Genomic DNA, 21,601 nt, shown 5'->3' on the forward strand with positions numbered 1-21,601 from the left:
GCAGCATAAGTACCAATATAAGCTAAAATAGCAAAACCCCAGTATTTTCAGCTGTTATTTTATATGCCAGAACAGCAATTGCTGTTTCTTTATAGTGGCCAGATACAAACTAGAGATGCTGCAGCCAGCAGGTCCAACCTGCCTCTGAAAGACAGATTTGTTGTCATTAATTTTACTTTATTGTTGTAATTTCCCAGACCAAACCCAGGCTGGGGGGGAAGTGAAACTTTTTTGCAAAACTCATATTAAAGTTTTCCCCCCCACCCCTAATTTTAATAGCAAATATTTTTGCCAAAGCTCTCATCATATTATGGCTTCTATCAAACCTGCATGCAGTCTCAACCCTTTGGGATCTCTCTCTTTTAGCCAGACATAGATTACCCTGTCTTTAGGAGCTCAGCAGGTTTAGGGCCTTGCTGGTTGAAATGAGTTTCTATTTGTTTTATTTGCAACATGCACAGAAAACTTGGTCAACGTTTTCTATGTCTGTGGCAATGAAGAGAAGAAATTCATGCCACGGTTCTAGGCTATCTTTTCTTATTCATAATAATTTAGGGAGTTTTTGAACTATTCCTTGGAATACAGTGAAAAAACCCTTTTTGTTCTCTAGGGTATTCTGTAACTGGGTCAAATCTGCATCCCCCCTCATGAAAATGAAACTAGCACAGAATCAACACAATCAGAAACAGCAGGACCTACTCAGGCAAGAAGAAATAGAATTATCAAATCATGGAATGGTTTGGGTGGGAGAGACCTTAAAAATCACCTAGTTTCACCCTCCCTGGTAGGGCAGGGACACTTTTTACTAGACCAGGTTGCTTCAAGCCCCATCTAACCTGGCCTTGAGACATCACTGGCTCTGCTTCATTCACCTTGGCAGGTGTTAACACCTTCTCCCAAAAAAAGCTGTGTTAGTAGCTATGATGCAATAGAGGAAAATTCTTTTTCCCTTTGAAATAAATCTATTAGAAGAAGAATAGAGATTTTCTACTTTTTACCCACCTAGTTGAATGAAACAAAAATGGTTCAGGTTGGAAAGGACAACTGGAGGACATCTAGTCCAACCCCCCTCAATCAGGGTCCCTTAAAGTGTATAAATCAGGATCGTGTTCAGAAGACTTTGGAGTATCTCCAGACAAAGAGATTCCAAAACCTCTCTTGGCAATCTGTTCCAGTGCCCCATCACCCTTACAGCTAATAAGTTCTTCCTCACGTTCAGGTGAAAATTTCTGTGTTGTGTTTTCTGCCTGTTTTCATTTGAAAGGAAACCAGGCACATAATCTTAGTCCAGTACATTCCCTCTAGACAGGGTGCCACAGACCAGAACTTCAGGATACAGACAGAGATGAAGGAAAAGCACAAATATTCCCATTTGCACTGGATGGAGGAATGTGAGTGAATGTGTGAATGATTTAATATGTCCTTAGAAGCTCGCTGTGAACTGCAGGGTCTGAGGGATGCTCATGCTGGTACCTGCACTACTGAGAGCAAGAGAAGAGGTAGCACAGAGGCAGGGACAGACCTCTGAACCATGGGGCAGCCCTGGGCTGTAGTGTGGGAAGATCTCTTTGGTCTTCCCAGAGATGGTCAAGAAATCCTGGGAAGGATTGCCCCATGCCTTTGACTTGTAAGGGCTTGAAATTCCAACTGTACCACTGTGGGAAGAGGAGGTGAGAGCTGCCAGGGTTGTTAGGAGAGGGGAGAAGGCTGAATGAGAAACCAGGAGGAAACCTGGGGAAAAAAGATCCACTGGCAGGAGTGTTCCATTCCTCACTGGAGGTGAGGAATGGAACTGGCTTCTGTGGAGGCCATTGTGGAGCCAGCTCTGTCTGGGAAATTGAAACATTTGGTTGCATTTCACACAGCTTCAGGGCACCTGTAAATTGCCTATCTGCAGATAATCAGTGAGGGACCATATGCCAGCTCAGGGCTGCCAATTCCCTGGCTCTGACCCACTCTTCCCAAGTCCTGAAATGCCCTGTACCTCTTGTGAGGACGGAGGTGCCAGTTCCTGCTGCTGCCCAACATCTTACTCCACATTTGCTCTTAAAAAACCCTGTTCATTTCCTCTAAATCTAAATGTAAGGCAACAGGCACCTGAGAAAATATAATATGGATTAATACTGAATATCTTTCTATTGAAGATGTTTCTATTTCTATATCTTTCTATCTTTCTTCTATTGAAGAGAGGGGAAATTCTATTATTTACGAGTAACATATTTTATTGAAGATTTCAGTCTTTAAAAGACATAAGTATTTGGTATAGAATTTCAAGCTCAGTAAAAGGCTGTTATACAAATATGGTCATGGTTGAATGTTGAAAAACGTTAACAGTTTTCGGCAACAAGGGAGCTTTACAAGGGAGGGAAATCAATATTGACTTATGTTATTTATCCATAGCATAGTAAAGTTGCCTAGACCTGAGAAATCCCAGTAATTAAACATCTAATCCACATTCATACCAAAAAAAAAAAAAAAAAAAAAAAGAAAAAAAAAAAGGTCAAACAAATTCTGCAACTTAAAGGGAGGTAGAAAGTCTGACCATTATGGGCTTACAAAATCCCAAAAAACATGACTGTGTTGAAAGAAGGGGCAAATGGAAATAAACAATGGAAAAAATGACCTGTATTTTCCTTACAGAACCTGCTTAATTCAGCCCCTGTTTTAGTAACTCTTGGCTGCTCACAGCTGCCTTATTTGTGCTGCTCCAGTCACTGAGCTGCCCTGGTGGGGCCCTAATGGCCCAGCTCACCCCCACCAACCAAAGAGAACAGGCAAACTGGTCACTGCCCATCACCCCAAAGCCACTTCTCTGTGTTTTCATTGCAGTCACAAGGAGCAGAGATGCCTCAGAGGCATTGGCCTGACCCCATTTTATGCACATGCCCTCAGGTTTAAGAACTGGTTGTCCCAGACTATTCCCCAGCTCTGGCAGCTGCTGCCAGACTCGTGCAAGGACCCTCATCCTAAAGGATCCATCTGAGCTCAAGGAATTGCAGTGCACATTTTGCTCCTTTGACTGTAGCCCAGGAGGGGACACTTCTAATATCTGATTTTTGCAGGCTCCTTTCCACCTGGTCACATGCTTCCACAAAGTATTGTCTAAAGGCATCCCAGGGGAGGAGTTACTTCATGGTTTTCATTACACACTTAAATGCTTATGGAGCCTGTGTACCTACCAAGTTTATATTTTCAGGCAAAGTTTTCCAAAAAGTTTTGCTCTTGGAAGAGACTGAGATTACTTACACTGAACCTTTTTAAGGGTTTTGAGGAAATGTTTGGCTTAAGAAATTCTGTTTCCTTTTCACAGTAGAATATCAGTTTACCCCAGTCCTCAAAGATTGATGTGTATATCTTTATATGCATCCTGATGGCTGCACTGAAGCCAATGGGATTATTCACCATGTTTATGGCTTGGGAGTGCATTTGTTTTTGCACAAGTGGAGACTTGATTTCTCTTCTCAGGGTATGTAAGTATTCCTTACCAGATGCAGCCCCAGGACATGTGATTCTCCACTTCTGTCCTATTTATGTCACCATCCATATTTAATGTAATTAAAAAGAAATAGATGGTGCCATGACAAATTTTACACTAGGCACAAAGCCAGACTTTTTTTCCATTTTTCTTTTTCTTTTTATGGGGGGCGTTATTATCATTTTATTGGCAAAGCTGAATTTAACTTCATTGAGCAATCCCTGTCTTATTCATAATAAAGACATATCCAGCACTTCTCTAGTGTGTCACTTGAAAGAAATAATGAATTACATTAAATGAAAAGTTTCATTTTTTTCTTTTAGAAATGAGCTTTAACATCACAAGATACTGCATTCTCATTCTGAGTCAAATATCTTCCTATTTTTTTTCCAGAAAAAGTGCTCAGCGAGGCTTTGTTCTTGCCTGAGTATTGTATGACTGTAACAAATCACTAAAATGTCCCTGAGCTGTCTTACATCAGGGAAATTGAAACCCTGAAAAATATATGTGCTTGGCACGTTTTTTCTACATATTGTGAAATTGCCACTATAATTGTAGAATTTAGTATGTTATGAGAAAAAAGGCCTTTTCTTTTAAAGCCTTTATTTCTGCAAAGCTCTTATTTAACTTGAAGCACAGAGATAAGTGCATCCTTATTTAGCTCAGTATTTAAACACATGCTTAAATTTAAAGATGTCCCAGTCCATGAGACTTTAGAATTTGATTAAACTAAATCATTTACTTGAGTATTTTGCCAGATGAAGATCTTCAGATGTAAAATACCGCTATGAACATAGGCTGCATTGCTGTCTAAAGTTATAACTTTGAGAATAAATCAAGCCACATCAGGATTGCTCTGCAGCCCTGAAGGAGGCTGATGTGGTCTCTCAGTGCTCACACTGTAAAACAGTCCTGTAGTCCAAAAATGGGGTGACTGTAATTGAATTGTCTGGTGGGAATTGTCCCTGGGCCATGCCAGCACCCAGACTGTGCCTGGGCTGCTGGGGAGAGAGGTGGTTTTCTGGAGCAAAGCTGTGCCAGAGACTTCTGCAGATATTTAATGGCTTTGAACTTTGAATTCCAATACCTGTGTCATCACAAAACCTGGTGTTAAGAAGTTTCACCTTAAGTACTGTGCTTCAACTTTATCATAGCTGGGACTTAGGACAGGCTCCATGATGCTGTTCAGGAGCAGTGTGGCTCTCTGAGGTAGTGAGTAAAGAACAAATTCTTGTTCAGGGCATGATGCTGTCCCTGTTTAAGCTTTCACAGGTGGATGAGCTCTCTCTGAAATTCCTACACAGGTACAATAATAGCAAGGCTGAGTCCTTGACCATTCTTTGCTTTTCCACCTATGGTGAATTCAGAACTGGATTTTGCAATAACACCTTCATTTTCTGTAAAGGCAAAATCACGCATCCTACTAATCCTACGTATTTAGTATTTGGGTCTGCATGTTGGGAATGAAGGCTTATGCCTGGGGAGGTACATACTAACCACTGCTGTCTCCAAATCCTGCAAAATCTCCCTTGACATGGAGCTGAAACCAATGGGATTTCCTCCAAGAGAATGTCTGCTTCTGGCAAACAGGATGTTTTTGTAGGTCAGGGATTATCTTCAATGTGGTGAGAAAAAAGTTCAGTCCTTACTGTTGAAAGAAAATAAGATCAGAGAACTATCAAGTCAGAATTGCAAGATGTTGCAGACTCAGATTTCTCTATTCATGGAGACTTTTACTCTGTTTGACTGACATCTCTTTTCAAATTCCCATGTAAAAAATGTCTATCCATGACTAAATCTAAAATATTTCACATCCTATTCTCAAATGGTTTATGGAAAGAAAAGTGATGTTTCTTGTCCTTTACAGAGCAGCTCAGTGCAAAATCCAACATACAGATGGGAAACTGAGAAACAGTCTCAGAGGAGAGGGCTGCCACTCTGCCTTACCCTGGGATATTTCCCTTCTCCAGCAAAGCTGGGCTTATCTGTTCATGATTTTGCTGTGTAAGCAGGGTAGACTGTGACGTGCTGATATTGCCCACATGGTGAAGAAGATGATTATCATTCTATGTAAGGAAAACTGCCTGGAGTATCCAGCAGGCTGATGCAGAGTGGTTGGAATTAAACAGGACACTGTTGAAGTACCAATCATTTTTCTGTAGTTAAGGCTGTATCAGCATTTCCATTGCAATACTTGTTTCCAGTACTTTGTACAATTAATGTGCTGGAAAATGTGCTCTGGACAGAAATTTGATGAAAAAATTGTTCCATGCAGGGCCAATGATTTCTTTTAGAGGTCATGAAGAAATATCCACTTATTTTTCTTGCTGAGACAGAAAAGCAGAGAAAAACTAGCCATTTCTATGATAAAAGTTTGCTGAAAAATAAATGCCTAAAGTAAAGGAATAAAAGTAGAAGTTTATGAGATAAAAACCTCATAAAAATGGAAATTTAGGCTTAATTTTTTTCCGAGTTTTTTTACAGACACTTTGCTGTCTGAAGAAAGTATTTTGCTATTTGGGATTTGTTATAAATTAGTTAGGTCTGTACCACAGGCTGCACTTTGAAGCATAGAAACATCTTCTATTTATTTCAACAGAGTTATGCTCTCAGAATTTTCAAATATAAATAGGGAAATTTTGAAGAGGTTGAGAGCACTCAGAGAAGAATAAAGTGTGAAATAAGTTGAGCTGCAAAAAGAAGATAGCCTCAGGGAGCAGGAAAAAGAAACTCTGTTTTAATGAGGAAGCAGGAAAAAAAAGAGAATAGTTTTGTGGACATACTGGTATGTCAGAGAGGAAACAAAGAGAGCTAGGAAAGATTAAATGTTTCGCATTTACTTGTTTTCAGCAGGGTTTCAATTGCCAGTGTGGGCAAGAAAGTCTGATCCTTGTGTTTAGCCTGAATATCCAAAACCCACCTCAAATTTGTGGATAATGATGTTTTGTGTGGCTATGGGTAGGATGAGCATTCAAGTTTCACATTGGATCCTTTGCTTTTAAACTATGAAGGAGGTAGAAAGAGATGAAGAAATGGTTGAGGGGAAAAAAAAAAAACCAAAACCACCGAAGATTGCATTTGGGAAAAGCCTCAAAGCCTCTAGGATTAAAAGTAAAAGCTTCCAGAAAATTCCTTTACCTGACTGCCATATCAGTGGAAGGATTTACAACCACTCCAGTGTTGGGCAGGTGGGGTGTTGTGTGGGGCTCTGTAGTGAGAAGTGGGAATCTCTCAAAGAGCATTTCTAAAAAAAGCCCTTAAAGTCTTCTTGGTCAGAGATGTACCAGCTTGTGTCAGCCTGTGAGCTGCTGTGCTCACAAATTCCAAGTTACTCCTGGGGAAGTTATGATTTCCTGCACTCAGCATGGGGTTGGTACCAGGGTTTGATGGCGTTGCTGCTCTTGAGGAGGCAGAGAAAGCAAGTGGGGCATGAAATAACCTGTACTTGCATCTTTCAGCTGTCACCCACACACAGTTCTGCCAGGCAAGGAAGCAATTCTCAATCTCCTCCCCAAGGGTTTGTGAAAACAAACATGGAATCCCTTCCTTTGTTTCCATGGAAAACGGCATGGGGAGGCCCGTGCCGAGGTGGAAAAATACACCAGTACTAACTGGTGTGTGACATTGTTTATGCAAGACTACAGTGAAAAGAATCATTTTAAGTGATGGGTGAGGTGCTTTCCATATCCAGTTTCCTTTCCTGTTCAAATGCCTTTTGCCTGTGTAAGAAGTTACGAGAGAAGAATCAAAGCTTTATCTGTCTATAATAATTTGGTTACACTCCAAACAATGCTTCACTTGGTTTCCACTTCACCTTAATTTTCTCAGATATCCTGAGTATCACTGTTTGTTTAAAGCCTGTTGGAGGAGACGCTGCCTCTTTGTGAAGAATCCAATTTCCCCAGCACTACAACACGTCTCTTGCTCACTGACTGCCTAACTTTGCTTCCTTACAGTGTTTCCTAGGAGATCAAATAGGAGCTTGAAGTACTCAAAAACCTAGTGTTGCAATGAAAAATAACTTATTAAAGTTTATAATTACTGAAAAATTAATCAGAGACTTAGCATGGTACTTGCATAAAGACAATAAGCCAAGCTCTTGTCATAGTGAAATATGGAATAACTACGTTGAAATAAATCTTAATTATGCTAGAGTTGCTACTCAGTGTGACTTAATTAGGAGTAGAGCAGTGAAAGCCTTTGGGGAAAAAAAGAAAGCTGATTACACAACCACTTAACTGCATATTCTTCCTTCCCCCCTGGTTCTTTTCCATCCCATCAGAGAAAATTTCAAAACTAGAGTTGTTTGAGGAACTTGAACAGACATTAACTGTGGCAGGTTATATTCTAAATAGGAATTGTTTGAAGTAAAAAGTGATAACCCTGAAGATAATCTCTTTAAATTATGCATGCAAGGTGTCATGCATCCATATCTACCTTGACCCTAAAGAGTTCTTTGCTTTGTTAGGCAATAAATTTATGAAACATAGAATTGTTTAAGTTGGAAGGGACCTTAAAGACCATCTAGCTCCAACCACCTGCAATGGGCAGCACGCTTTGCACTGCTCCAAGTCCTGTCCAACTTGGCCTGGGACACAGCCAGGGATGGGGCAGCCACATCTTCTCTGGGCAACCTGTGCCAGGGCCTCCCTACCCTCACAGTAATAAATTTCTTCCTTAAATCTAATATAAACCTACATCAAGTACTGGACTACAAAGGTGAAGACTTAACTCTAATTAAAAAGAGAGAGAAAAAAAGGAATATTAGATTGAGGTTAAAATGCAGTGTAAAGAAATAGATCTTCATTGCAGCATGCAACTATGGCTATAGAGTATAGACAGATATATTGTTCAACAAGCACACCAACAATGTAAGAGGCTCATTTGTCATGGTATCACTTCTTACCAGATAGAAGACATGCAAAGTCAAATATATCATGGCAATAAATCTATTGACTTCAACAGAGTTATCTCAACTATGAATTCAAAGCAATATACTTTGAGGGAATGAAACCAAACCAAGCAGGAGATGCACACAGGGTTCTTGGAAGATTATCTAGACCATATATAAAATCAGACATTAAAGGAATATGCACAGTATTGCAGGGGATTTATGGTAACTGGGGAAAAGGTGTGCAATGAAGATCCAGTATGCAGCAGGTTATCAGAGTGTCAAATTGCTTGGCATGAGCTATGTGCTTTCTTCACAGGTGCTATGCAGCTCCAGTTAAGCTGGAAAGGTGCTGGGTATAATGTACTGAAAAAAAAATGAAAGAAAAATAAACAAAAACAAGTAGAAAGAATTAAAAAATAGAGACTCTGCATCCCAAAATTATTCCAGTTTTCCTTGTTCCATAGAGACTGATGTATTTGTAGAAGCAAAGGCTGCACTGGTCCTTTTTTGGTGGATGTGGAAATTGTTTGAAAAAAAATCAAAATTACATCCATGAAGGATGTGGTTTGTTTTCTGCTTCACTCCTGCATCGACAGAGAAATAAAAACCTTCTAGTCCCAGTGTGTGATCTATATATTTGGTACTTGTTATAGTAGGTGCTAAGTGATACTGCACATGCATGACACTGACAGGAGCTGATTTGACACTTCATCAAATTCTTGCTGGTTTGTGTGAGCCCACCTTTAATATTGACATTTTCTGGTGTCTGGGCTTACTGTACTCTGCTATGGGAATTCCAGGTTTTTAAACAATTTGTTGTGCATAAAACTTCATAAGCAAAACATAGAATTTGGGCTGAGTTATTCCTGGGATTTATCCTTAAAACTGAAGCTTGGGAGGCATGTTTATAATATTTTCTCTTTCTCTACTTATTTTGTCATTTTAAGTGGGGTTAATCTTCCCAAGCCTGGATGAGTCTGCTGATTGCTGAGCTTCCTTGATCACTGATGGACAGAAATCTGCATTTTAAAAAATGTGATTCATTTATTTGTAATATACAACTGTAAAATGGATCAGAAGTGTCTGTTACTCTCTTATGGCCATAAAGGAAGTTCAGACATAAATATTTACATTGGTAATATCGGAAGTTAAATGAGATGAATCCTGGCTTTGATAGCTTTGGAAAGTGCTATTTCCCTCAACTCAATTCATGACAGAGATCCCTGGGATACATTTGGGCAGTACAAGGGAAGACCAGGAATTTCCCAGGTGACACCTCCAGAAGTGATGACCAAGGGTCACAGTGCTGCAACAATCCAGGTTTCATGTGGGCAGTGGAAGAAATCAAAAAAGATTAGGAAGCTTGACATTCACAATGGACTGATCAAAACAGGATGGATGTTGCACAGTGTCATCAAGATGCAAAACAAGGTCAGTAAAAACTTCCCAACTAGAGACACATCTGACCCATAACTCAGCACTAAAACATCCCCTGCTTCTAAACCTTATTGAACTATTTCGATCTTAGTTCTGTATCTGGCCCTTGAATATTTTGGCTCAAACCAGTAACCTTGATCTAGCTACCCCTGAAGTTCTGATCTAGATTCAAACTTTGGAAGTCTAGAAAGTTTCTCCCTCTCTAAGACAGGTTGCACTCAAAAGTTTCCTCAAACAATCAAGAGCTTTGACCACTCCTAAAACACAGAGGTCATTTTTGGCAAATGATAATGGCAAAGTACAGAAAATATAGAGAAGAGGTGAAATTGCATTCCTTGGAAGCAGAAGCAGCTCATGAACATTAGAACTGGCATTCAAATGGCTTTTTTTTGTACTGCAGGTGATTTTTTTCCAGCTCTCCCTAACCATAAAACAGTAGGAAGAGGTGAGACATGTCACATAGCGAAGAATTAACATCTTGCAGAGAGCTTTTTAGTAAGACATATGTACACTTCCTCGTCAGCAAACTGCAGTTTTGAGACTGAGTTATCAGCCACAAATAGACATGTATACACATTCTGGAAGGCAAACAGCTTCCAGATTATCTTTTAAAGGTACCCACAAATAATACAAAGTAGACATAGACACTTCATATAGTGATATCTTTACATAGTGTCCTCATGGATACTATAGGTTCAGGAAGACATTGCTCATGGAGGTGATGCTGTACCGTATTCCAGAAAGTAGAAAGCAAGCCCTTTTAAAATACTGAAAGGAGAGATCAGCATGGCAAGCTCCAGTGCAGAACTGGGCCGAGAGCAAACTGAAATGGCTAGATCTGTTTTCATCCCTTCCCTTGGGCTACTAAGCTGAATAGTTTACAAAGCAGAGAAAGTCATTCACAGTCCTTTACAGTACGATTTCTAGTGCCACATAGTAACTGAGGATTTACTGCACTCTCCTGTGAAATTTCAACTGCCATAACAAAGCTTTATGTTGCAGATGATCAACACTCAAATATTTAGGAATAATAATAACAGTAAAAAAGACATTTCACCCTCCCCTCCCCTTCCCACAGGGGACCAATCTGTCTTCTTGCAATGAGGGGTTGATCTGGCCCCATGCAACATTTACAAGGTGGTTTTTTTTTTTTTAGTGTGGCAAGATTTTTGTATCATGTTTTGCTTGAAGAAGGGGAAAATCCCACTTCCTGCAGCATATTGCAGAGACCAGCAAACATACCCCTTCATGCCTTGGACCAAATATATGATGCTAGACTGTGCAGGTGCTCCAGAGCTGACTCAGCTGCTACACGGTCACATTGTGCCTGTGAAATGCAATCCATCATTGCGTTTGTAGCACCCGCTTGATTAATATTCAGTATTTAATGTCAACACTGATAAATTAGGATTCAGAAGTGTTACACTGCAGGAACTGCAAACAGTGCTGCAGAGACAATGGCCTGGGTTAGTTTTGTGAGATCTGTTAATTCAAGGGGAAATTCATAATTACCAAAATAGGTGTATGGTATTTACTACCAGCTGTGGCCTCTTGGGATAACAGTGATATGTCACATTTAAAGGAACTACGAGTTAGATTTCCAAATGGCTATGATTATTTTTTATCCTACCCCTTTGCCATCCATATTTGCAATAATGCTCTAATTGTGGTGTTACAGATATACAAGGTATACTGGGTTTGGGAAGTACTTTGGCTTAGATAGTTTAAAACATTTACTTCCCAAGTGCATAGGTTGCATCTTACTTGCTCAAGAAAATAAAAAATTACCATGGCATTTTCAATCTCTCTTGGTCTTGTAACCTTTTCTCATTTGAAATATTGTTTAATTCTTTTCCATGGACAATTTTTTCAAACAAATCTGCCTTTTTCCCTAGTGTTTACTTAATGGTAACTCTTTTTTTCACCTTAGCTTTTGTCCTACATATGACATATTAAGCAACTCCCATTAGAGTTACAGTTTGAGACTCAGGAACACTTAATGGCCAACAGACTCTTCCCTGGTGGAGAATGAGGATTCAAAGGAAACATTTGAGATTATTTCACTTTCATTATTTTTGTTAAAAAAGTTTGCACCTTGAGGTGTCATGAATACCCCTTCTTGATCTTCCTTTGCCTTGTCAGACCTGGCCAGCACAAGCAGCTGAGATCTTTGCTCTATTTTCCCTGCATCTCTGTGCAACGCTTTTTTAAAAAGAGAATATACTATTATATTTTTCTAAGCCTTTCAGACTGCTGTAACATGATCAGGATTCTCCTGAATCTCTATGCATTCGATCTCTTCTCGTTCCTTCCTTTTGGCCCGTTTCTTTTTCTTGTGGTGCTTTTTGGAAGGTGGGAAAAAGGTTAGAAAGACGGGCAAAATAACAAAACAGTGCAGAAGTGTGCAACTGCCGGCAAGCAGCAAGCATTTGAACAGTGTGAAGGTCAAGTTTGAAGGCACGAAGAGAAGGGGGACCAACCCGATAAGAAAGGAAGAAACGTTCTGCAAAATGGCTGTCCCATGCTCTTGGAGGGAGTTCTTTATACACTGAGTTCGGGTGTGCTCAGTAGCTAATACAAATGTATAAAGCAGGGGTGCACAGTGATCTATGGCAAAATTCAAAGTGTAGATAAGGCACAGTATAGAAATGCAATCCATGTCTACATTCCATAAGGTCATCAAGCCAAGGACACCCAGCTCTATTGAGGTGACACTTAGGATTAACCAGAAATTTCCCAGAGGGTGGATAACCAGGAAAAAGGTCAGTATTAACACCAGCAGGATGCCAAAACCAGAAATCAGGACAGGCATAGTTACTGATAAACCATAGTGGTCCATGAAAACAAAAGTAGGGTTGAACACAATGAACTTGATGCTCTGTATAAGAGAAAGTGGCCTCAGCTTCTCCAGCAATTCCACTGCTTCCCTCTGCGTGTTTTCACTAGTCCTGGCCACAAGGTACAGACGAGAAGCAATTATGTTGTTCTCATCTCCAGCTTTGGAGAAAATGATGTCATTTTTGAAGTGCTGGAATTCTGGCTTTTTTAAAAAGGAGCTCTGGAGGATGCTGATAAAGTCACTTTTGTTGGTTGCACTGATGTTACCCACTCGAAGGTATTGGTAATACTGTTCAATCCAGGACACGGTGTTGAACCCCTGGCTGAGTGTTTTTAGGTCTTCTTGCACAGTACCATTCCAGTACTCCAGAGGTTCATAGATGTAGAAGCCTATCACAGGGCTGTAGTTGCTGAAATACTTTTGCTGTATGAGGGCATAGGAGACGCTTGGGGACTCACTGGCAAGAAGGTTGATGATGTTTGCTCCATCATTAATCTGTAAGCACCCCATAAAGGAGAAAGAGGCATAGATGAGATACAGTATCACCACAAATGGCTTGACGTAGATATTGGTAATCCACTCATTGTAGTGCTCTCGGAGGAAATGCTGGATAAAGTGGTGCTGGTACGGGTTGGTCTCGTGGTGGGAAGTGTGCTGATGGCCGTCGTTCATCATGGTCTGGAACCACACAGGCTTCCGGTCCAGGTACTCTGCCGAGGGGATTTTACAGCAGAAGATGCTGTGGTACCGGTTCTGCTCCAGCTGGCCAGCAAAGACCAGGCAGGAGCCAAAGAAAGAGAAGATGTAGAAGTAGTTCAACAGGATGGAGACACACATGTTCTGGCAGAAGACTTTTACAGCTTCGATGTTGGTGAAGGGGCTTGCCCCCATGCCGAAGGCTATGAAATACAAGGAGCTTGTCATTGTGTAGGAGACCATGACATCCGAGTAGGCATCGGCTACTCGGTCCTTGAATGGCAGATTCTCCCTGGTGCGACGCCATCCTGAAAGAAGTTCAAACACGCCTTTGGTTCCGTGACCTGAAATGAGGAAACAAAGTTTGTATTCGTGCATAGATATAGGGGGTCCAATCATCCGCCAGGTGTTTCATCCTCCAGCAGTAAAACAATTCTGTCAGCTAAATTTTGTCATGTTTTTGTCACCAGCTAAACAAATGGAAAACCTTTAAATGCCTGTCTAAAGCTAAATACCATGTTCACCTGCAGGTGCTTAAATTAACAACCCTGACATTCTAAGACTCGCCATGCTCAGAAAAAAAATGAAGACACTAATTGATTTTAATGGACATTGAATTACTTTCCAAATAGACTGCAAATACAGGAGAATATGAAGTTTGGTTCAAGTCTGGGATTCATTCTAAAAATTCCTTTTGTCATCCTATTAAATCTTTCAAGGTTTAAGAGATTCAACCTGAAAAACTTAAAAATGGAAGTAACATTTTCTTCCAAAAAGCATAAATTAAACGGATTATTTGAGAAATGAGTGATTGTGACTAAGAATGGGACACCTTGTTTCTTTTTAGATGATGAAGGAAAAATTATGCTGTGAGTACAAATAACCAGAGTAATTTGTATCATAATTCTCTGCCTACTGAGTGACATTGGAACTCTCAATGATAGCACAGTTTGCACACTATGAAAATTGCCATGCTGGTGGTGATGATGGAGGGTAGTTCACTGGCTAAGCCATTGGTCCACATTAATTGTCTAGAAAATGCGTGGGTTTATTTTCTGTGATTATATCTGTGTCTCTTTCTGCTATCCAGAGCTCCTGCTGGTGACAAGGAGTTCTGTTAGCTCATGTGAAAGGACATTCAGAAAAGTCAGGTGTGGTCAGTATTCCATGTCAGGTTCTGACTTTGTATTCCATTCCTAAGTATTATGAGTATGATATTTTAATAAACTCAAATTTAATACAGACTTACTTTAATTTTACTTGTCATGGTCACAGTCTAGGAAGTCTACAGCTATTAAATTTTGTGACAGAATGATAAAGCTGAAGCTGATCTTACTGAAAAAGTTTAATAAATAAGTTATGTATCATGTATATATATTCATATAATGTGTATGTTGAAAAGAATATATACACATGCATATTCTTTTTTTTTTTTTTGCCATTAGAGAATTTCAACTTGAGGGAAAACAGAAAATCCAACATTTAAAAAACTCATCAAAATGAGTTTGGCTTTCAAATAACAATTAAATTTGGCTTTCAAATAATATTAAAACAATTTAAAAAATTAAAACAATTAAACCCACAAATTTGAATTTGGATTAGAAAATGGAAAGCTCTCTTCACTTTGGATCTAGCCATGAGAAAATTCTGGCCAATGTAAGGAGACACACTACTGAGCAGAAAAAGAAGCGGGAGTAGATTGCAGATGTTTCTGCCTCTGTTTGTGGGCCTTCACTCTCTGTAGTAGAAGAATTTAATGAAACAAAGCAGGTACAAAGCAAATTTTCTCGGATCAAATCCAGAAATATGACAACAGGAGATTTGCAAATAACCAAGTGTGTGCAATGAAAGGTCTGTTGAGTTTGTCTTTAGATTTAAATTGTTTGGATTCATACAGCTGCTTATGTTGCCCCAAGCAGACTCCTGACAGCCGTTCTAGACAGGGAAAATTACAGCATAAACTGTCAGGTTCTTTGAATGTTACCTGCTCTACTGCAGATCAGTGTCCCCAGTGAAAGATAAACATACAGTAGCACAGAAGTCTTGCAGTTTGCAAAAAGCCTGAGTGGAAACGCTGCTCTCTTATGAACCAGCATCTCAGCTCAGGAGGGATGTTGAATTCCCTAGTAAGTTTAGGGTGAGTTGTTTCAAATTCTCAAGGCACAGCTGCCTTGCACACTGTCATTTTTGGACCATCAAGCAGAAAGTATTTTCTCCTTCAGCTGAATAAATCTGCAGAATCAAGTTACTTGAATGCAATGTTTATATGACTGTAGCAAGTGTTTAAGTCTCCTGCAGGTTGTGGACCAGGCTGGCTGGTCACCACTTCAAGGGCACACGTCCTGGCATGGCTTAATTTAATGGTACAGAAACCACAGAACCATTAAGGTTGGAGGTGACCTTTAAGATCATCGAGTCCAACCATGAACCCAGCACTGCCAAGCCCAGCACTAAACCACGGCCCTCAGTGCAACACCTGCACATCTTCTAGATGCCTTCAGGGACAGTGGTTCCACCACTTCCCTGGGCAGTCTGTTCCAATGCTTGACAATCCTTTCAGTGAAGAAAATTTTCCCAATATTCAACCTAAACATCCCCTAGAGCAACTCCAGGCCATTTCCCCTGGTCCTATTTCTTATCACCTGAGAGAAGAGACAAACCCCCACCTGGCTGTCCCCTCCTCTCAGGGAGCTGTGCAGAGCCAGAATATTCTCCCTGAGCCTCCTTCTCTCCAGGCTGAGCCCCTTTCCCAGCTCCCTCAGCTGCTCCTCATCAGACCTGTGTTCCAGAGCCTTCCCCAGCTCCATTGCACTTCTCTGAATGCATTCCAGCACTGGAATGGGTGAAGCAATGCTCTACCAGCTCTATCGGCAATTAACAATAGTTTGGACATTTCTCTCCTTATTCCAAAATCTCACCTATCTGCCCTCCTGCAAGTTTGTGTTCACAGTTGTATCTTTGCCATGTTTTTATTGTTATTAATTTATAAATGTTAATATATCACATTCTCAGTGATGAGTACCTGGGTGCATTTAACCTTGGGGTAGCTACCCAATATATAATAGAGAGGAGCTTTATTGTCAAACATATGTGTGAAGAACTATGCAAGACTATGCACTAGTGGCACTAGTGTGCGTGCCTAAACTTGTGACAATGTTCAAAATTAAAACACTGTAATTAAACTTTTTTTTTCTTTTTTTTTTCTTTTTTTTTTTTTTTTTTTTTTTGCAAATAGAACAAATATTATCCTAAGGAAAAAAGTATTGATATTTGTAGCTTTTTTGAGTGTCAAAATTTGCACTGATTTTCTTATGATTCTTATTATACAAAAGTTAAATTTCCGCTTATTCCCCTTTTACAATTATCTTCAGTTCTATCACACAAACACAGGGATTGGGGAATACAGAGCAGTAATTCCCTTGCTGACACAAGAGGAAATCTCTGCCTGACTGGTTTGCCCATGTCATTGCTCTGATACCAAGTTTTCCAGTCAGCCTCTGTTGCTCTCCCCAGATAAGCAGGTCTATTCCCTTCTCCCAACAAGGATACACATACATTTTTCCTGAACGTTTTCTGACAGTTCTCAAGATTCACGCAACATAGTCACTCTATAAAATTCTGTTTCTTCAGATTCCTTCCTAATGCCACAACAACACTGACAGTGGAGTTGAGTTCACTGAGCAGTTCCAGGAAGGTTCAGGGGTCTTTGGCTTTGGGTCAAAACTGCCAAGTTTCTCTGGTACTAACATGACATGAATGAAGTACAGCAATTTTTTATTTGCTGGACAGGCAATGGCCTATGACTACTTTAAAGGAAAGGAGACAAGAAATTTTTAGTCCATTTTTTGTGAGGGTAGGAGAGCAAGAAAGGGAGGCTACAGAGAAGACAAAAATAAATAATGTATTTTCTGCCTCAAATTTAAGAGCAAAAGATTAATTATGAGCAGATATTTAAAATAAGTTGGAAGTGGGAAAAAAAGAGTGAAATGAGAGATTAAAGACAACTTGGTTGAGTTAAATTCAATAAACTTGGAGAAATGAATCAATTAAAAGTTAAGACAAAGCAATCTCTGAACAATTAGGAATCATCTCAGGGGATAAATGTAGATGGGATGGTCCAAGAAGAATGGAAAGAAGCAGCAAAGTATCCATCATCAAAAAGGAGGACTGGAACACTGTTTTGAAATGGGGGATAATATTTTTACTGAACTATAGAAAGATTTAGTTTGGAAAGGACCTTTAAAATCACCTAGTTCTAGACCTCTGCTGGGTATGACATTTAAAAAAAAGTGGACAAAATAGGCTGAATGTCCTGGAGAATAAAACCAGCAAACAATATACTGTTATTTGTACATTAAAATCAAAGACAAACTGAGTGAGTTGGATTTTTTTCCCCTCATAGACTGGAACGTCAGTGAGGACTTAACAACATTCAACATAAAAAAGGTACAATAAGGACAACAATCAAGTCTTTCTCATTTCTGCTTGGAGAAGAAGAAGTCATTGGTTTCATTTGGAAAAAAATCCCCCAAAACCATTAAATTAGATATCAGAAAAAACAAAGCTTTCTTTCTTTCTTTCTTTCTTTCTTTAGGCTTCATTAAACTCTGGAACACACAATCTAAGGAGGTGATAAAGTCTTCTTGACTCCAAGTCTAAAGGTTAGATTAATAAATGTTAATGTAGGTGCTGGGTACATCCTGTCTGTGCTGGGAGGCAGATTCTCTTCACATTCCTGAGGTCTCTTATTTTGTACCATCATACCTATCTCTGCTTAGAATGCCTAGGAATTTTTAAGCGTGAAAAACAATCTGTCTTCAGTGTTTTCTTAACCGAAGCATGCCCATTCAGCATTTAGCTGTTGTTTCTGCCACAGTCAGTCACCTCCTTCAGATGGGAGTTTGATCTGCATTTCTCACTCCTCCTAACAGCCAGTGAGACCCCAGTGTGAGGCCATGAGGCTCTGCTGGAAGGAGAGCTGCTGGCTGCTGCCAGCTTTTGTAAACTTTCTAGGAAGGGAGATCAGGATGACTCTGCACTTTTTTTTGAATCAAGACATAAAGAAGATTATTTGCTGCAATGGATGGCAGCAGTCAATGTGGTGATAACCTTGGTGTCTGCATTATTTTTCAAACAAACAAACAAACAAATAAAAGTCTTAGAAGTGCCATAGCGCAGATTACTCAGCATTTCAGCGCTGAGAAATCCAAATATTGTACTCAGTTTTCATTTACAGCCACACATGTAACTTGTAATGTATACAAAGGATGAGGAGGCAGCTTTCTTTTAAATCATAGTGGTGGGCAGGAAGTATATTTTTACATTAGAATTCTTTGCTGTGATCCCATGGAAATAAACTTTATGTTATTTTACCTAGAGGGAAAACACCTTTTTTTTTTTTTTCCTTTTCCCAAGGGACAGGCAATTCATGTCCCAGAAAAACTTGTCTAGTTTTATCCAATCAATGCCCCATAATAGCAGGGGCCATCATCATTAGGAACATATTGAAGTGCAGAATTATTGAGTCTTTGAATGGCTTAGGTTGAAAAGGATATTAAATACCATTTAATTCCAACTTTATGCCACAGACAGGGACACCTTCTACTAGACCAGGTTGCTGGCTCTTTGGACTCTCTTATCCAGGTTTATAGATTTGAAAATACACCCCATTTTAGAAAGTTTAGGTTCACATCATTACTTTTTTTTACAGAGGACCAGCTTTGCATCTCAACACACTGCAGTGTAGGATGCATTTGTTCTTCTGCTAAATCACTAATGTTGGTATCATTAATATTGGTATACCCACTTACATTTAAAAACTGAAGCACAGAGATTAAGAAAATTAATCACAGTCACTAAGGACTCTCTGCATCTCAGGGAGGGAAGAAGAAGAAGAAAAAAAAAATTAAACCACTTCTTTATGAAGAGTCAGTAAATCCTTAGGGATTTTGATGTAGAAGGCAGAGAAAATTTGAAGCTTGGTCATACTTTAGGTAGCAGTAGGAAATGTGTACCTTAATCTAGATCCCATTCCATAAATGTAAATCTCAGCACAATGAATCCAGCTAACAAGTGGACCCCTACCACAACCCTGAGTAAAGTAATTCCCAGCTTGATTAAGGAGAAGGAAAACATAGAGAATATGTTTTCAAACTAATTTAAAATGTTGGTAGGAAAAAATGGTTTTAATTTTACATCACTCTAGGTACTTGCAAAGTGGTTGTAATTGAGTTGTTCACTCAGTTGGGTTGTTGGCCATTTCTTCTTAGTTTTGTCTTGCCCGTGGTGCTGCTTCAGTGGTTACTGGGAGGGTCTGATGAGGCTGCTGAGGAACTAAACCACTCTCATGGTGGTTACTGGTTTAACCTTTCTCCAGCATCTCCTACTAGAGGGGAAGTCAGAACTCATCCTGCCAGTAAAATGCCTGGAAAGGCTCAGATTTTGGGGCTAGAGGGTCTAATTGTGGCAGTGATGCACTGATGAGTAGCATTGTCCAAAGGGAAGATTCTCCTTGAGCCAGTGGTATCACAGTATTTACATCTTCTGCATGTCACAGAGCTTACAGCAACTGCAGCAAAAAGTGAAGTTCAGTCAAGGATCTCCTGCTGAAGCTCCTGCAGAAATTTTGTTTTCACTAAACCTATACTTTATTTCATTTGGTACATGGCATTTGATGATATTTAAAAGCATTTAAACAGAGAAATTAAATCCTTTCAAGGTCCATTCCCCTGTGAGGTCACTACATGCACAATTTCTTCTCTAACCAGATTATGTAGAAATGCTGACAGAGGGGTTTTATACCCTGCTGTGCCTTTCTATCTTGAAAAGTATTCTGGGTAGAATTCTTCTTTTAAGTAACAGATCTCTATCATAATAAATTGACTAATTTAAAAAGCTGGGTTTTATAGAAAGAATATTTAACCAAGTGCAATGAAACCTCAGCCAGCTGAGCCCTCATCTTTAGTGACATGGACCTCAGGGAAATCTCCAGTGCTGCACAAGAGATTTCATTATTGCTAGATTTTAGCACTTCTGATAAACACAGAAAATGCACTTAAATCCACCACAAATATCAGCAGCAAAGTCAGTTTTATATAATAGATATTTTGATTTCCTTAAAAATATTTCTTCCAGACTATAGCCACTTTGCCAGACACCTGAACACGTCAATTCTTCCAGCTTCCAAATTTTGATGTATCCCCATCACAATATGAACCTCATTTAGAAAGTAGCAGTGCATCATGGCGGACTCCTGTTAAATATAGAGACTATTCCTTCATGTGTACTTTGAGTAATTATATTTATTTCTGTATGAGCACTTTTGAAAGCCTTTTAAATGATTCTGAGAATTTCCAATGAGACCAAAACATAAAAGCTTTGGTCTCCTCATGGGCATTTTGGGGGAGCCCAGCAGACAGCAACTCCATGATTGTTTGAGGCTGAGGAACAGTGAGGACAGAGGCAAACATTTGATTCTGTCTGCAGCTGGCTGTATAATTGCATTTCAGAAAAGATCAGTATCAGCCTAACACTGCCCCCATGAAATTCTGCCAACTTCTCAACCACAGCTGCTGCTGTGGACACCTGTACAGGAAAAAAATGGTGTAAGGATGTACCAGACACAGCAGTATTCCTCCCTTGCCTTCCAAACTCCTAAGAAACACCAAGATATAAATTAGATTAACACCAATCTGTTGGAAACACAGATTACAAGTGGTGGTTCATGCTCTTTTAGTCTCCTTTCTGATATGTTCCCTCTTCAGGTAATTCATTCCGCAGACTTTGACAGCCCCCTCATTCTACCCTTTCCAATCCAACTCAAAATAAATGTTCTGGACTACACACAGAAACCCAAACATAAGCAAGCAACTATGGGAACTGAGCTAAATCACATGGAGATCATTTACTTACACATCACATCCCTCTGGCACATCCTTGATCTTTCATCAGTTTCTGTCTCTCATTTTGGAGGCAAACACTGTTATCCCTGTTTACAGAGAGACCACCATAGTGGGACCTTGATCTTGATTTAAATTAAGAATAATTAATGCTAACAAGAATTTGGCATCTCTGATTTTGAATCTTTTCCAGTTTTGGATATTTCTTATTCAAAAGACCTTTCCAGAGCTTCTGCCTAAGCATCCCTGGGTAGAAGCCCAGGATGAGCCCTGGAGATAAGCCAAAGACCTGCTAGTCCAGACACAAACATGTTTCTAACTAAACTGTAATGACACTTCTTTGTATTCAAGGTTGCTACAGT

At 39.7% G+C, this 21,601-nt stretch overlaps 1 protein-coding gene across 5 annotated transcripts in view; it reads right to left on the bottom strand.

Moving 5' to 3' along the window:
• Positions 1 to 15: 15 nt before the first annotated feature.
• Positions 16 to 21,601, bottom strand: part of PTCHD4 (patched domain containing 4) — a 92,753-nt gene continuing 71,167 nt past the window's right edge. For all 5 annotated transcript variants that reach the window (XM_064411754.1, XM_064411753.1, XM_064411756.1 and 2 more), the window contains one exon: positions 16 to 13,685. In XM_064411754.1, coding sequence (XP_064267824.1) covers positions 12,052 to 13,685 — 1,634 coding nt within the window. In that variant the 3' untranslated portion in view covers positions 16 to 12,051. The remainder of the gene's footprint in view (positions 13,686 to 21,601) is intronic.

Source organism: Passer domesticus, chromosome 3 (assembly GCF_036417665.1).
Source record: "Passer domesticus isolate bPasDom1 chromosome 3, bPasDom1.hap1, whole genome shotgun sequence".
NCBI classification, from domain to species: Eukaryota; Metazoa; Chordata; class Aves; order Passeriformes; family Passeridae; genus Passer; species Passer domesticus.